Raw genomic sequence first — 15,969 nt, 5'->3', positions numbered from 1 at the left:
TGGCAGCCTCACATCCTTTATTATGGTCAATAACCGTATACAATGAGGTTATATCGAGAGTGCCCATTATATACCCCTCTCGCCATACCACTTTTTGAAGGAGTGATAGAATATGTGTGCTATCCTTCAAGTGTGATGGAAGGAGTGGGACAATAGACTGTAAGTGAGAATCTACCAGCTTAGACATGTTAGCCGTTAAGCATTGAATGCCGGATACGATTGGTCTACCGGGTGGATTGACAGTATCCTTATGAATTTTTGGGAGATAGTAGAACACTGCCAATCAAAATTCATAAATTCAAACTCTTGTTTGTTAATGAATCCCAAGTCCAAGCCCTTTTTTGTTAAAATTCTCATTTCCTTGATATAGTCCTTAGTGGGATTTCCATTTAGTTTCTTATAGGTACAGGAATCACTTAGTAGACGAAGTGCTTCCTTATGATAAGATTCCTGATCAAGTATAACCACCCCACCCCCTTTATCAGCTGGACGGATGACCAGTCCTTTATTTTGTTCTAAGGAAATGATGGCTTTTCTTTCTTTATTAGTTAAGTTAAATTTACTGCATTTTTTGTCACTTATTACACTTTAATTTAACTTAACTAATAAAGAAAGAAAAGCCATCATTTCCATACAACAAAATAAAGGACTGGTCATCCGTCCAGCTGATAAAGGGGGTGGGGTGGTTATACTTGATCAGGAATCTTATCATAAGGAAGCACTTCGTCTACTAAGTGCAGATTTCTCCCATAGACTTGCATCAGATGCGGAAAATCCGCAGGTAAAAAAACGCACGTTCACTTTAATGCATTTCTATGGTGGAGACGCATCAAAACCGCATGTAATTTGCACATGACTGTATCAGTATAGTTTTGTCAAAGCCAAATACCAGGAAGAATATGAAAAAGCAGCTTTATTTAAAACATGACATATCAACAAGAGACAAAAAAAGCAGCGATACAAACACCTGTAAGAAATCTGCACTGAAAAACTCAAAGAAAAAACGTTAGTACCCTACTGTACTTAATAGGCGCAGAAAATCTGCAACATCAGATAGTCCCCTAAAGCTCATCGTGGGAACGTAGCCTAATGCTGATGCACTGCTCGGGTCAACTGTTCCCACGAGAGGATTTGGGGAGTTTTTCTGCACGTATTCGTGAAATTATTCGCAGGGTTTAGCTACATAATAGGGAATGCATAACTTCCCAAAGTTAGCTAGTATGAGGTAAAGGCGGCAGACGGCCGTATTTATCGCACGAGGATGGCGTCACAGTGCACGGACTGGCCTGGCAGCTCTCCTGACCTGAGCGTCTCAGCGTGATGTATTTCTAGGCAGCTGTCACACTCCAGGTCAACAGGGCCGACAGCCAGTCTGAGGGTTCCAATGCGATCCTCGCACGAGAAATACGCCCGTCTGTGTGAAAATAAGTGGTCACCTATCCACAGGATCGGTGGAGGTCAATCCGCTGGGAGCCATACCAATCGGCAACCATGTAACAAAATTGAGGGGCAGGTTAGACGCGCAACCATCACTCCATTCATTCTATAGGGGGCTGCCAAAATGGCTGAATGCAGCACTCCGCAATCCCATAGGAAATGAATAGACCAGCGGTCAGGCATGTGCACTGCTGCTCCAGTCTAAGGCCGCATACACCAGAGCGAGATCGGACCGCGGTGCACGGACTGGCCGGCAGCCCTCCTGACCCCAGTGTGACCTCTTCATATATTTCTGTGCAGATGTCACACCCATGTGGGGAGGGCCGCCGGCCAGTCCGTGCACTGAGGTCCGATCTCGCTCCGATGCATACGTCCATCTGACTGCGCCCCGTTCTCCCAATGTGTGCACATCCAAGTGCTCGGACCTTCACCAATGTGGAAAAAGAGCTTATTTTTACCAGACAGCCCCTTTAAGCCCATAATAAGTGGGGGTCTGCCTGACACTGTTTATGGGGGAACTCTGACTGGGCATGGGGCATTGTACTTTTTAAAGGGGCACAGTCCGGTTTTATGGGGCCGCCTGGGCACAGCTTTCAGGGTGAAGCTTTGGACTCCTAGAAACCCTTCATGTCATGACTGACACTAGATCCTAAAATGGCCATGTGTGTCATCGTCCACCTCAGTGCTACAAGCCCCGTCCAGCCGCCGCCGCACGGCCACACAGTCAGCGCTTCCTACAATTGTCAGACGTCCTAAATTTAAAGACTGATGTAATCTATTGGTGACACTGACGTCGCTCGCTAAGACCACCCTGCAGGGCACGGCAGCCAATAGGAAGGCAGAACATTTAACGTTCGCTGACGTCGAAGCCTAGCGGCGTGTGATTGGCTGCCCGGGCAGGTAGCTGGTAGGACGACCATATGAATACGCGCGCTCACGTCTGCCCCAGGAAAGTGACAGCAGCAGCATCCAATAGTGGAAAAGCTGCCGGCTTCTGATTGGCTGCCGCTCGGCGATGACGCGTATCCGCTTGGCTGTATGTGAAAGCCTGCAGTCCCTCCGCCATCTTTACTGTCTCCCCAGTAGTCTCGTAGAGCAGAGCAGGGAGGGGACCCAGGCGGGTGAGCTCCAGACCGCGCGGGCCTGACAGGACCTGCAGCTTCCGCCGTGGCCATGAAACCCAGAGCAGCCGAGGGAGCCGCCTGTCAGTAGCCGCCTCAGCAGCCGCCTCTCCTCTCACAACTGTTCGCTCCAATTGTCCCGGGCGATTGCGCTCATCATGTCGTCCGCTCGCTTTGACTCGTCGGATCGTTCGAGCTGGTACTTCGGGCCGGTGTCGCGACAGGAGGCTCAGACGCGACTGCAGGGACAGCGGCACGGGGTCTTCCTGGTCCGGGACTCGTCCACCTGCCCCGGGGATCACGTGCTGTCCGTCTCCGAGAACTCGCGGGTGTCGCACTACATCATCAATTCTCTGCCCGGACGGCGCTTCAAGATCGGGGACCAGGAGTTCGACAACATACCGGCCCTGCTGGACTTCTACAAGATCCACTACCTGGACACCACCACCCTGATCGAGCCGGCGCCCAGGTGAGTGATGGCAGCTGCAGGCGGTCAGTGCCGCCCCCGGACCTGTGCCCGTCCTGACACCTGTCAGTCTGGCTCCTGCCACAGGTGGTCACCTGTCCGCACACATCACACTATAGGTGCACAGGGCTGACAACCTGTGCCCCCCCAGCCAAGATGATCGGTCCACCTGATCTAATAACCTTACTCTGTTCTGTGACTGATGAAGGTCTGATGTAAGACGCACGTTTTGCTTAGTACTAGTGTGGACAACATTAAACTATCTGATCACTTAAGTTGACTGCCGAGTCTCTTAATATATGGCTCCTATCCCTGGCATAGGGGTAAGCTCCTGATCTCCGGGATCCCACCGCTGGCGCACCGCTCTCCGGGGTCCCACCGCTGGCGCCCCGCCGCACCACTCTCCAGGGTCCCTCCACTGGCGCCCCGCCGCGCCGCTCTCCAGATTCCCACCGCTGGCACCCCGCCGCACCGCTCTCCGGGGTCCCACCACTGGCGCCGCACCGCTCTCCGGGGTCCCACCACTGGCGCCGCACCGCTCTCTGGGGTCCCACCACTGGCGCCGCACCGCTCTCTGGGGTCCCACCACTGGCGCCGCACCGCTCTCTGGGGTCCCACCACTGGCGCCGCACCGCTCTCTGGGGTCCCACCACTGGCGCCGCACCGCTCTCTGGGGTCCCACCACTGGCGCCGCACCGCTCTCTGGGGTCCCACCACTGGCGCCGCACCGCTCTCTGGGGTCCCACCACTGGCGCCCCGCTCTCCGGGGTCCCACCACTGGCGCCCCGCCGCACCGCTCTCCGGGGTCCCACCACTGGCGCCCCGCCGCACCGCTCTCCGGGGTCCCACCACTGGCGCCCCGACGCACCGCTCTCCGGGTCCCACCACTGGTGCCCCGCCGCACCGTTCTAGAGACCTGTGTGGTCGATCATTCGCACATCGGCTCTATTCACTTTAAATGGGACCAGGCCCCACTGAGCACCCCTAACAATGACTAGGGCAGTGCACGTGATTAATCACCGCTCTATTCCGTCTCTTGGAATTAGTTGGGGTCTCTGGGTAGGGGAACCCCAGCGATCGTGAAGTTATCTGCTATGTGGGAATGGCTCATTCCTCATGGGGCTTACATTAATCAGGGGCACGATCCGGGATGCCCTGTCTCCAGTATTGGCAGTCGGGTCTACCCTGGAGAGGAGATATGCCCGTACCTATAGGCTACAGCAGAAAGTCTCATACAAGGCTCTGCTATTTCAAGCATAATGGCAGATTCAGGCTTATACTGGCACAATTAGCTGCTGATATTCTGTACCTGTTGCAGCGCTGCTCCATGGACAGTCATTATCTGTGACATTGTGCCGCTGACATCGCCATATAGCCCCAGGCCTATGATTGGATGCCGCCTCCTATTTTACGTTGGCGATCACACACATGGTTCAGCCATCTAGATGTCCGTACAAATTGGTCTGAGATAGGACAGCAATGCACGGACTGACCGCAGGTCTCCTGACCCGAGTGTGACCGCCTCATGTATGTCTATGACGCTGTCGCACTCGTGCAGTCCGTGCATTGCTGACCGATTTGTACGGACGTCTGCTCTCCCATTCCTGAACCCTTACTTTGGCTGAGCATACTGGGAGTTGTAGTTGTCCCTTGCTGCTGGCCTCTGCTGTAGTCTCTGGGGTAAATTGTATAAGTTGTTTCTGTGTAACTAAATAGCTGTGAATGTAAATTGTTGCTCCGCCGTGTACACAAGCAGCGGCAGGTTTACACTTGGCAGAGCTGTTTGCCATTACTGGGCATTCCCAGATTTCTGTGTTTCCACTCTTTGCCGGCGGCCTCATTACCCCCGCAGGTTCCTACTTAGTTCAGTGACACAATACAAGTTGCTGATGCGGAGATTGCTGGTTTCACATCCCGGTGCTAATCTGCTGAGCCGTTCCTGCTGCTGGGAGCCGGCGCTTACGTTAAACCAATCGATAGTGTCTGGGATAGTGGATGTGCTCGGCTTCTGATGGCACTGTTCTCAGTGTGTCCGATAGCCCTCCATACTCCGGACTGCGGTATACTTTGCTCCCTGGGACCACTGCATTGCATCACTCTTGGCAGCTGGGCAAGGTATCCGGAGCGTGTAGCCGCACATGGACCCGAGCGAGCAGCTGGCATAATCCGAGGCTGATGCCTTTAGCTTCTCCTAATCTGATAATTGAATTAGATGCCTCCTATTATTGTATTTATTTGCTAAACTCATTTGTGGAATGTGATTACTCAGATTTTGGGTCCTTGTTATCGGAGCCTTAAGTTCTGCCTGACACGCGAGTCTCTGAACTATTACCCCCTTATAGTAAGGACTGAAGAAACCAGGAATATGTGACGGACTCTGCCCCAGGTAGGCTTGTCACCGTCTATGGTCATCCACTTCGCATTAACATTTAATTTCTGATTTTAACAGATATCCAAGCCCACCCATGGGGACTGGTCCTGCCTCTGGGGTACATGCAACGGAGGAGAATTTGGAGTGTGTACGGACTCTTTATGACTTCCCTGGGAATGATGCGGAGGACCTTCCTTTTAAGAAAGGTGAAATGTTAATAATTGTAGAAAAGCCAGAGGAACAATGGTGGAGTGCCCGGAACAAGGACGGTCGTGTTGGGATGATCCCAGTGCCCTATGTGGAGAAGCTGCCTCGTGTGTTTCTTCAAGGAATGATGGGCAACAGGAATTCAAATAGCTATGGCATCCCGGAGCCTGCACATGCCTATGCACAGCCTCAGACTCCCAGCCCTCTGCCTGCCTCTTCTACCCCTCCAGGCGCAGTCATCACCCCATTACCATCCACGCAGAATGGACCTGTCTATGCTAAAGCCATTCAGAAACGAGTTCCTTGTGCTTATGATAAGACGGCCCTTGCGTTAGAGGTAAGTCTGTATATTGTAGCTGAGGTTTTTGGGGTTTTTTACAGAGCTGTCTCGGTGTTTTTGCAATGAAAAAAAAAAGTTAATGGCTTATTGATTTTTCAGTCCATTATGTCTTCAGTAAAGAGCGGAAGTTGGAGAATTGTTTAATGCAATGAAAACAAGCCAGAGAAAATAAACCCGCCCCCTGTCCGGCGCGTCACGCTTGTTCCTGGTCACTGCCTGTTAGGCTATATGCACACGTTCAGGATTTCCTGCAGAAAATTCCTGAGAAAAACCTGAAATTTTCTGCAAGAAATCTGCATGCGTTTTTGGTGCGTTTTTGAATCGTTTTTTTTCCGGACATTTCCCAATGCATTTAAGGCTGTGTGCACACGTTGCTGATTTTTCGCGTTTTTTTTTTTCACGATAAAAACGCTATAAAACCGCAAAAAAAAAAGCATACAATAAGCATCCCATCATTTAGAAAAAATTCTGCATGTTTTGTGCACATGATGCGTTTTTTTCCGTGAAAAAAACACATCGCGGTAAAAACGCAGCATGTTTATTAATTTTGTGGGGGTTTTTGCGGATTTCCCACTATTAAATGCATTGGGAAATGTCCGGAAAAAAACGTATCAAAAACGCGCAAAAAAAACGCATGCAGACTTCTTGCAGAAAATTTCAGGTTTTTCTCAGGAATTTTCTGCAAGAAATCCTGAACGTGTGCACATAGCCTTATAGTGGGAAAACCGCAAAATTAATGAACATGCTGCGTTTTTTACCGCAATGCGTTTTTTTCGCGGAGAAAAACGCATCGTGTGCACAAAACATGCGGAATTCATTCTAAATGATGGGATGCTTATTGTATGCTGTTTTTGTGCGGTTTTATGGCATTTTTATCACGAAAAATCAGCAACGTGTGCACACAGCCCATGAGAAAAGGGCAGTAAGTTTAGGTAGCTGGTGTTTGACAGACTCTTTGGACATTGACCAACCTTGTGTGTATTGAATTGCCATATTATTATTATTTATTATTATAGCGCCATTTATTCCATAGTGCTTTACATATAAGGAGGGGTATACATAATAAAAACAAGTACAATAATCTTAAACAATACAAGTCATAACTGGTACAGGAGGAGAGAGGACCCTGCCCGCGAAGGCTCACAATCTACAAGGGATGGGTGAGGACACAGTAGGTGAGGATAGAGCTGGTCGTGCAGCGATTAGGTCAATCGGTGGTTACTGCAGGTTGTAGGCTTGTCGGAAGAGGTGGGTCTTCAGGTTCTTTTTGACTAAGGCTACCTTCAGTGTTCGGTCAGTATTTTACCTCAGTATTTGTAATCCAAAACCAGGAGTGGGTGATAAATACAGAAGTGGTGCATATGTTTCTATTATACTTTTCCTCTGATTGCTCCACTCCTGGTTTTGTCTTACAAATACTGACCAAATATTGAACATGTGAATGTGGCCTAAATCCGAACAGATGATTTATCTAAGTGGACGTTCATATTACAGATGTTGTTGTGTACAGGATGTGCCATAAGTGTTCATTATATGGGAGTTGCATAGCTGAAAGATGGCTGACAGCAGCTGCGAATGGAAGTCCTGCTGCACATCCGATTTCTCCTTATTTCTGACAATTGATGTTCTCCTAGCAATGCCACTGGTCGGCACCTAAGACCATTGAGTGTTTGTGTCTTTATGCCAGGGGTGAGGAATATTTTTTTTTTTCTGCGAAGGGCCTTTTGGATATTTATACCATCCTTTGGGGGCCGCACAATCTCCGCCCACAAAGTACATCCTGATTCTGGCACTGGTTTCAGGACGTAATCTTTCATTGCATGCCCTTCAATGTTCAGTAGTGAACACGAAGACTGCGTGTGTGCTTACAGAGCAAGAAGAAACTAATGTGCTGGTTGTAATCAAAATACAGCTCCTTGCCCAAGAATGCGGTCCCTGAAAATCTGCACGGGGGCCTGGTAAAAGGTCATCGAGGGCCGTAAATGGCCCTGGGGCCCGAGGTTCCCCACCCCTGCTTTAAGCTAAAGGGACTCTCAGCACATCATGACTGATGAAACAAAGTACAGGTGCTGTGTGAAATATAGTGGGGCCAATCATTTATATACACCTTCACACCTCGATTTCCATCTATCTCTTCCCTTCTCTGGTTCTATGAAGCCAGAGCTGTCAATCAAAGGGGGGGGGGATAGAGGTGGGAAAACAGGCAGGTGGGAAGGTGTATATAAATGACTGACCACACCATGATTCACACAGCAGCAAGACTTAGCACAGAATGACTGGTCAAACTATCAGTCCCTTTTAAGGCTTTGTTCATGTGGCTGTATGTCATGGTCCATATACTGACCCCAATACCTGTACTGACCATGGGTCAACTGGCCTGAGCTAACAGTCTCCATAAATTCTTATGAGGTTGTGTGTTTATATCAGGAGATCTGCGGTCAGTCCCAACACCATGGACTGTGAAGTACAGCTGCCTGAACCAGCATAGCCTCATACATACCTGTAAGGTCATTTCAGGAGACCTGCGACCAGTCCGTGTATCACAGTCCTTACTGAGAGCACGAAATACGGCTGTCTAAGCCAACAGAGAGAGAATATAATATCTACATGAGGCTGTTGGGTCAGATTAGGAGCCCCGTGGTCAGTCCTGGCATTTTGATCAGTCTAACACTTGTAGGTTTTAGGTTGTGCGGCTGCATAAAGATTTCTAACACTCCCTTATAATTAGGTCTGTGCCATCTTATTATATCAAGTGTGTCAATTAGTACCATAATCACGCAGGTCTCCCAGGAATCCTATTCTAATTAGGTTGCTGGCTGGGAAGAATGAAGCACTTTGGAAGGTTAACAAGTAGGTCGGTTGTTCTAAGTGAACTCCCAGTGAGCATCGTGACAGAGCCGAAGTGCAACGCTCCATAGTCTCGGCTTCTAGGCTTGTCTGCTTTTAATGCTAATAGGTGTAGACATTAGACGGCTTTTTTGGGGGGCTAATATCTGTTGGATGTTGTGTTATCCCCCAATCCTACAGAGTAGGACACAACCAGTGTCAGTAGGCCATGTAGGTGTAAGAACTCTACTCTTGGTAATGACGAGCATAAGTACACGTCACATGGATGCAGAGCCATATCTGAAGTCCTGATTACTTCTCATAATTTCTTGCACTGCATTTTTGTTACTGTTGAATGTATCCATAGACCTCCTGACCTTCCCCCATTTATCCCTTGGGTCCATATATGTTGGACTTTTTGCCTTTTTTCATTGAATGGAGTATTGTAGAGGGTTGTGCTATTCCACATAATATAGAACTACCGTATATATGTATATGTTTTGTTTGACACATGTGAGCACTGGGAGCATCAATGTAGGGTAGATATGGCATTTATGTTCCGCTGGCTCCTCCGCCCAGTGATCATGAATGTGCTCCTTCAAAAGAATGGAGCCTGGGGTTATCAGACAGAACAGCTTGGGTGAGTCAGGGGGCAGAAAGTGCTGGCTCTATCGGTAGTATATAGTAAGAGGAGGAAGTGACACATGGCAGAATACAGCCTCATTGACTCACAAGTGAGTGCTCTCAGGAGGGACAGGGAGGCTTCTGTGGATTTTTCAGAGTCACTTTACCCTCCCTGAAGGCATAGATTCCAGTAATAACCATTGGGCGGCCGATCATAGGAAGCTACCTGCAGGCTTCTGACGGGTGTGGTGTAAACCTGTCTTCTCCAGGATTTCTAGTAAAGAGAAGCGAGTCAGGGCTAGTTGGTGTCACATTTCCCCAAGGACGCCTTTATCTGCTTTGCATAACTTGTTACAGTTATACAAGCATCAATATTGCTACATAACAATGCAGATTTAACACGTGCTGTGTAGCACTGTTGTGACATTGTTGTGTCCTTTTTTTGTTTTGTTTGTTTTTAATTTCAAAAGGGACAGCAGTTCTGTGAGGTGATGCGCATATGATGCGGATAACATCCACTGCAAAATCACGGAAAGAATCCTTGTGGATTTCACCCTACTCCCATCACTAAGCATTGACTAGGGTGCAATCTGTAATGAAGATCCGCACAAGAATGCGCATGCTGCAGAGTTGAAATCAGCACCATGCTTTAATTTTTGTGCAAGCGTTTTTTGCCCCCCAACTTATTTGTATTTGTACTGCAATTGCTTCACATTTGCGATGTGTCTGCACCGCAAATCTGTGACGTGTGTAAAATAACTCTGCATTAGACATACTGCAAGAAATGCTCCTTACAAAGTAATCTCACATTTCAGTATGATGGAAGCCTATTGTCTACGTGTCATCACAGGTTGTAAAAACGTACTCTAAGGAAGGGGCCAAAGGTTGGTGCACAGTGTCCGTACACGACACGTAGTAGGGAGTTTTCCACAGTTTCCATAGTGTGTAAGAGGTTACAGTGTAAGGCCGGCTTCACACTCAGCGTATGAAAATACGGTCCGTATATTACGGCCGTAATACGCTGTAAAGTCCCGAAAATAGTGGTCCGTAGCTCCTCCGTAGGCAGGGTGTGTCAGCGTTTTTTGCGCATGGCATCCTCCGTATGTAATCCGTATGGCATCCGTACTGCGTGGTTTTCTCGCAGGCTTGCAAAACCAACATACCGCTATAGAAGTGATCCATGTGTCCCAAAAAGAAAAAAAAAAAAAAAAATATATATATATATATAGTCAGTAGACACATATATGTATATATATTAATATTTTTTCCAGCGCTATACAGCTTGAAAGCCGGTAATTCAATTACCGGCTTTTTCTTTCTCCTTCCTAAAACCCGACATGATTTGAGACATGGTTTACATACAGTAAACCATGTCTTCTCTCCATTTTTTTTGCAGATTCCACACTACTAATGTCAGTAGTGTGTATCTGCAAAATTTGGCCGTTCTAGCTCTTAAAATAAAGGGTTAAATGGTGTAAAAAAATTGGCGTGGGCTCCCGCGCAATTTTCTCCGCCAGAGTAGTAAAGCCAGTGACTGAGGGCAGATATTAATAGCCTGGAGAGGGTCCACGGTGTTGGCCCCCCTGGCTAAAAACATCTGCCCCCAGCCACCCCAGAAAAGGCACATCTGGAAGATGCGCCTATTCTGGCACTTGGCCACTCTCTTCCCATTCCCGTGTGGCGGTGGGATATGGGGTAATGAAAGGTTAATGCCACCTTGCTATTGTAAGGTGACATTAAGCCAAATTAATAATGGAGAGGTGCCAATTATGACACCTATCCATTATTAATCCAATTGTAGTAAAGGGTTAAATAAAACACAAACACATTATTTAAAATATTTTAATGAAATAAAAACAATGGTTGTTGGAGTATTTTATTCTACGCCCAATCCAGTCACTGAAGACCCCTCGTTCTGTAAGTAAAAAAACAGAATAAACCAACAATATCCTTACCCTCCGCAGATCTGTAACGTCCAACGATGTAAATCCTTCTGAAGGGGTTAAAACATTTTGCAGCAAGGAGTTCCGCTAATGCAGGCTGCTCCTTGCTGCAAAACCCCGGGGAATGAGGCTAAATATAGATCAATGATCTATATTTAGCTTCATTTGCGGTGAGGCGCCCTCTGCTGGATGTTCATAGATCGTGGGAACTTTCCTAGAAAGGCATGCTGCGATTTTGTACGGCCGTAGAAAGCCGTATAATACTGATCAGTAAAATACGGCAGATAGGAGCAGGGGCATAGAGAATAATTGTGCCGTATTTTTTGCTAGTTTTACGGACGTAGTTTCTGCGCTCTTACTTCCGTAAAACTCGCAAGTGTGACGCCGGCCTAATTCTGATGAAACCTAACCTGGTTTTTTAGAAATCTCATCACAGTAAATCATACACTGATTGTCCTTGTGTCGGACGGTATGCTCATACGTTGAGTTTTTGCAGTGTGTTTTTTTCTGCAAAAAAAAAAAAAAAGCATCTGTTGGCAGGAACAATGCAGCATTTTTACTTGCTCATTTTGTGTTCATTAGAATGGGTGAAATAAGCTGGGAATCAGAAAGGATTGACATGCTGCAGGTTTAGAAACAAAAAAAAGCACGCATTAGTTAAAATACGCAAGGAATAAAAAGGCCAAAAAATCGAAATAAGCTCTAGTCACCCAACACGAACATCTGTGGGGAAAATGAGATGTGCCAGGGCTAGGAGGAAGATGCAGCGCAGGAGCTCTGTAAGTGCATACAAAGCATAATAATGAGAGAAGCTCGCCGAGCTGCATAAAACACTTCCTTTATTTCTAAAATAAGTGCACATCGTGGGAGAGGGTTACATGGGGTGGGTCTGGGTAGTGGCCGTTTCGCACTCACTTGCGCTAAATCAATATTTTATCCTCAAATTCTTTAATATGTTTAAGGATTTTAACAGGTCAAGCAGCACACAGCGTTTGGCTGACAGTAGTTATCAACACTGACCCCTCTGCACATATACATGGGAGTAAGTTACTGCCTAATTCCTCTCCATCCACTCAGAACATGCGCACGGCCGAGTGTGCATATGTATGGGAGCAGTCAGTGGATTTCGCTTTTGGCCAAGTAAATATTTGTCCGGCAACTATCAAATGTGTATGACTAGCTTGGATCCGTCATACACATGAGACTACATTTGTCAGCCTGACTTTGTTTGTCCAACAATATGATGCTTGTGGGGACCTCCAGGTCCAGACAGAGGATAAGGCAAAATTGAAACCTTCTAACCTATGGTTCCCCTAGGCATGAGCCACTACTCTAGATGTCGGACATCAGCTTAGTCCCCTCTTTCCATCCCTGTGTATGGGGCAGTCAGGAGCAGTGCCAGTCAGTCCGTTTCACTTAGGGTACCGTCACACTGAAACGACGCTGCAGCGATACGACAATGATGTCGATCGCTGCAGCGTCGCTGTTTGGTCGCTGGAGAGCTGTCACACAGACAGCTCTCCAGCGACCAACGATCCCGAAGTCCCCTGGTAACCAGGGTAAACATCGGGTTACTAAGCGCAGGGCCGCGCTTAGTAACCCGATGTTTACCCTGGTTACCAGCGTAAACATAAAAAAAAAAAACATTACATACTTACATTCTGTGTCTGTCCTCCGGCGCTGGGCTTTCCTCTGCACTGTCAGCGCCGGTCAGCCGGAAAGCAGAGCGGTGACGTCACCGCTGTGCTTTCTGGCTGGCTGGCGCTGACACAGGATGCAGGAGGAGTGCAGAGAAGCAGAGCGCCGGGGACAGACAGCTGAAGGTAAGTATGTAGTGTTTGTTTTTTTACATTTACAGTGGTAACCAGGGTAAACATCGGGTTACGAAGCGCGGCCCTGCGCTTAGTAACCCGATGTTTACCCTGGTTACCAGTGAAGACATCGCTGAATCGGCGGCGTCACACACGCCGATTCAGCGATGTCAGCGGGAGATCCAGCGACGAAATAAAGTTTCAGACGATCTGCTACGACGTACGATTCTCAGCGGGGTCCCTGATCGCAGTAGCGTGTCAGACACAGCGAGATCGTAACGATATCGCTGGAACGTCACGGATCGTGCCGTCCTAGCGATCAAAGTGCCACTGTGTGATGGTACCCTTATCCCGGTTACCTTTGCGTAGATCATCCGTCTAGATTAGAAGGGTCTCCCGGTAAGCAGATCAGTGGGACACTAGTAATGAGGAGAGATGTCTAACTAGTCAGATGGGACAGTAATCCACATTTGTTCTATTTCTAGAATTATAGACCTAATTTCACTGCACAAGTAATTTGCATATCTTCTGCTGACTTAATTTTTTTTTTTTTCCCCTCTTAGGTGGGAGACCTAGTGAAAGTGACCCGCATGAATATTAATGGCCAATGGGAAGGAGAAGTGAATGGCCGAAAGGGGCTTTTTCCCTTCACACATGTGAAAATAATTGACCCTCAGAATCCGGATGACAATGAGTGACTGGACCAGTCTCCTCGCGGCTTGTTTTGTTCATTTTCCTCCTTCCATGTCCTTTTGAAGCTTCTCTGGCCTATTTTTCAACTCTATCTTTCAGCTGCCTGGTTATTTGACACTTCTGAAAATAACACACGCCGCAGAGTTCACCTACTGACGCATGTAACATAGCTGTGTTTGTCCATGATGCAGAGCTGCTGCTTACCACGTGTCTGAACAAGCTTACGTAGACATGCCATGCTGCCAGCCGCTCATCCTGTTACCGTGGAGAACAATACGTGGTGGCATTCCGAACCGTTTTTTTTTTTTTTCCTTTTGAACTATTTTAAATCATGCCTAACTAATTCATCTTTTATTGACTCACACATTGCTACAAAATAGTGATTTCTAGAAATGACCGGCTTCAGTAATTTTTGATGATAAAGATTATCTGTGCCCGATCTGTTGTGATCTCTACAGTCCCTGTTGCTTGTGGGGAGGTGTAAGTGTGTGATAGTTAATCTGAGGCCTTTATTTATACCGCAAACCATGGCAATTGTCGTTCTGCGCAGGAATTTAAGATGACTACTTCCCCTTTCAAATGCAGAGTCCTGTCGCTGCACTAGAAAGATGCCACCTGCCCGCGCCGCCAGCGATGATTGGGATTCCAGTTTTCTATTGCGCTCTGTGACAGCGTGATTCTTCCCTAAACTTCTTGGTGCCATTATCAGTTTGTACTGTGAGGTGTTTAGCAGGTAGAATTTGGGGAATCTCCTTTTAGTGAATGTGATTTTCTGGACTTCTTGGCATCCATCATCAGAATGATAATGGCCTAACCTCTCCTCCATTGTCGAGTGTCCTTTATTGCCTAAGAATCCTCTATTTAATAGTTTCTGCATGTGTTCCGAACGGCTGGATATCCCAGGCCCATTAATTTTAACTCCTTTGTTGGCCTTTTTATGCAGGGGGGCACTAGTGCTCTGCTGCAGCGGAATAGCACAAAAGGAGGAGACAGATTCTCACACAATGAGCCAACTCCTTACGTTTGTCTGAATCTTGTTTTTGCCCACTTTTCCTGGAACGCTGCAAAAAGACTATGCAACGGAAAATTGCCTTGGCTCCAGATTTAGGGGTCTTAATTCTAATTTCCAGGCCTCTCTGGCAGCAAGAGTTGGTTTTCCTCCATTTGGAGGAATCAGAACCCGAGGGCATCGTCTGTCCAGGGTCACAAGAAGTATTCGGCCCTTGTGACCCAGATGAGGCTGTGATGGGAGCATTGGCTCTTCTTGCTGCTTTATTTTGGTTTGTGTTGGGTCTGGGTCATTTCCAGCTATGAGCCAGCGAGTTGCTACATCGGCCACGCTCTGCATTTTAATTTTTTTATTTTCTGGTTGTTTACGAATCCAACAAATGTCGAAAGGGAATCTGTCACTTGGGACAATTTGCTCATGGAGGGCAATGTCTCATTTTATTTTTGTAAAGGGAGGTTAAACTATGTCTGTGCCATTTGTTTTGCTTGTAAATTGTAATTTTATATTGTATTTACCTTTTACAGGAGGGGTTTTAAGTTTTCAGTTTCAATGTAATTAACATTTTTAACTGTTTTTCAAGCCATTGACGTCAAGTTCACGAGCAGGAGGTTTTCTTCCTGCGTGATGTGTTCTATGTAACTGCTTAGAGGGGCAGCCCCGAAAGGTTCCTGTGCTTCGATAGGTTACATAGAATACACATTATTGTAGGTGTACGCTTTTTAACTTGATTTTTGTTTTTGAAGGGGGAAGAAATCATAGCTTTTGAGTTTTATTTTTTTTGTGCTGTAAAATTAACAGTATTAAATGACTTATATTCTTAGTATGCATGTTGTCTTCATTGTATGCGTTTATACAAAAGTCACTTGTAAGTGAATGGAGGCATTGGATAACAAAGACCTGTATAACAAAGTACCCAGAAATGACACCATTCTAAAAATTGCACCCCAAGGTGCTCAAAACCACATTCAAGGAGTTAAACCCTTCCTGTGCTTCACAAGAAGTAAAGCAACGTGGAAGGAAAAATGAATATTTATAAAAAATTACAAAAAAAATTACTTTAGACACAAACCTTTTTATTTTCAACAAGGGTAACAGGAGAAAATGGACCCAAATTATTATTT

The 15,969-nt window shown here is 46.9% G+C and overlaps 1 protein-coding gene across 1 annotated transcript; it reads left to right on the top strand.

The window, feature by feature from the left end:
* Nucleotides 1-2,482: 2,482 nt before the first annotated feature.
* On the top strand, nt 2,483-15,671 carry CRKL (CRK like proto-oncogene, adaptor protein). Its single transcript, XM_069757250.1, has 3 exons — nt 2,483-3,027; nt 5,474-5,939; nt 13,710-15,671. The coding sequence occupies exons 1-3, from the start codon at nt 2,717-2,719 to the stop codon at nt 13,842-13,844; spliced, it is 912 nt and encodes a 303-aa protein (XP_069613351.1). The 5' UTR covers nt 2,483-2,716; the 3' UTR covers nt 13,845-15,671.
* Nucleotides 15,672-15,969: the final 298 nt, after the last annotated feature.

The sequence above is a fragment of the Ranitomeya imitator genome, chromosome 1 (assembly GCF_032444005.1).
Source record: "Ranitomeya imitator isolate aRanImi1 chromosome 1, aRanImi1.pri, whole genome shotgun sequence".
Lineage (NCBI taxonomy): Eukaryota > Metazoa > Chordata > Amphibia > Anura > Dendrobatidae > Ranitomeya > Ranitomeya imitator.
Note: the sequence above shows the minus strand (reverse complement) of the source record. Positions and strands in the feature narration are given on the sequence as shown.

Coding starts and splice junctions, on each gene's coding strand:
- CRKL (XM_069757250.1), top strand. CDS start 2,717: ATGTCGTCCGCTCGCTTTGACTCGTCGGATCGTTCGAGCTGGTACTTC. Junction 3,028..5,473: donor CTGATCGAGCCGGCGCCCAG/GTGAGTGATGGC, acceptor TGATTTTAACAG/ATATCCAAGCCCACCCATGG. Junction 5,940..13,709: donor AGACGGCCCTTGCGTTAGAG/GTAAGTCTGTAT, acceptor TTCCCCTCTTAG/GTGGGAGACCTAGTGAAAGT.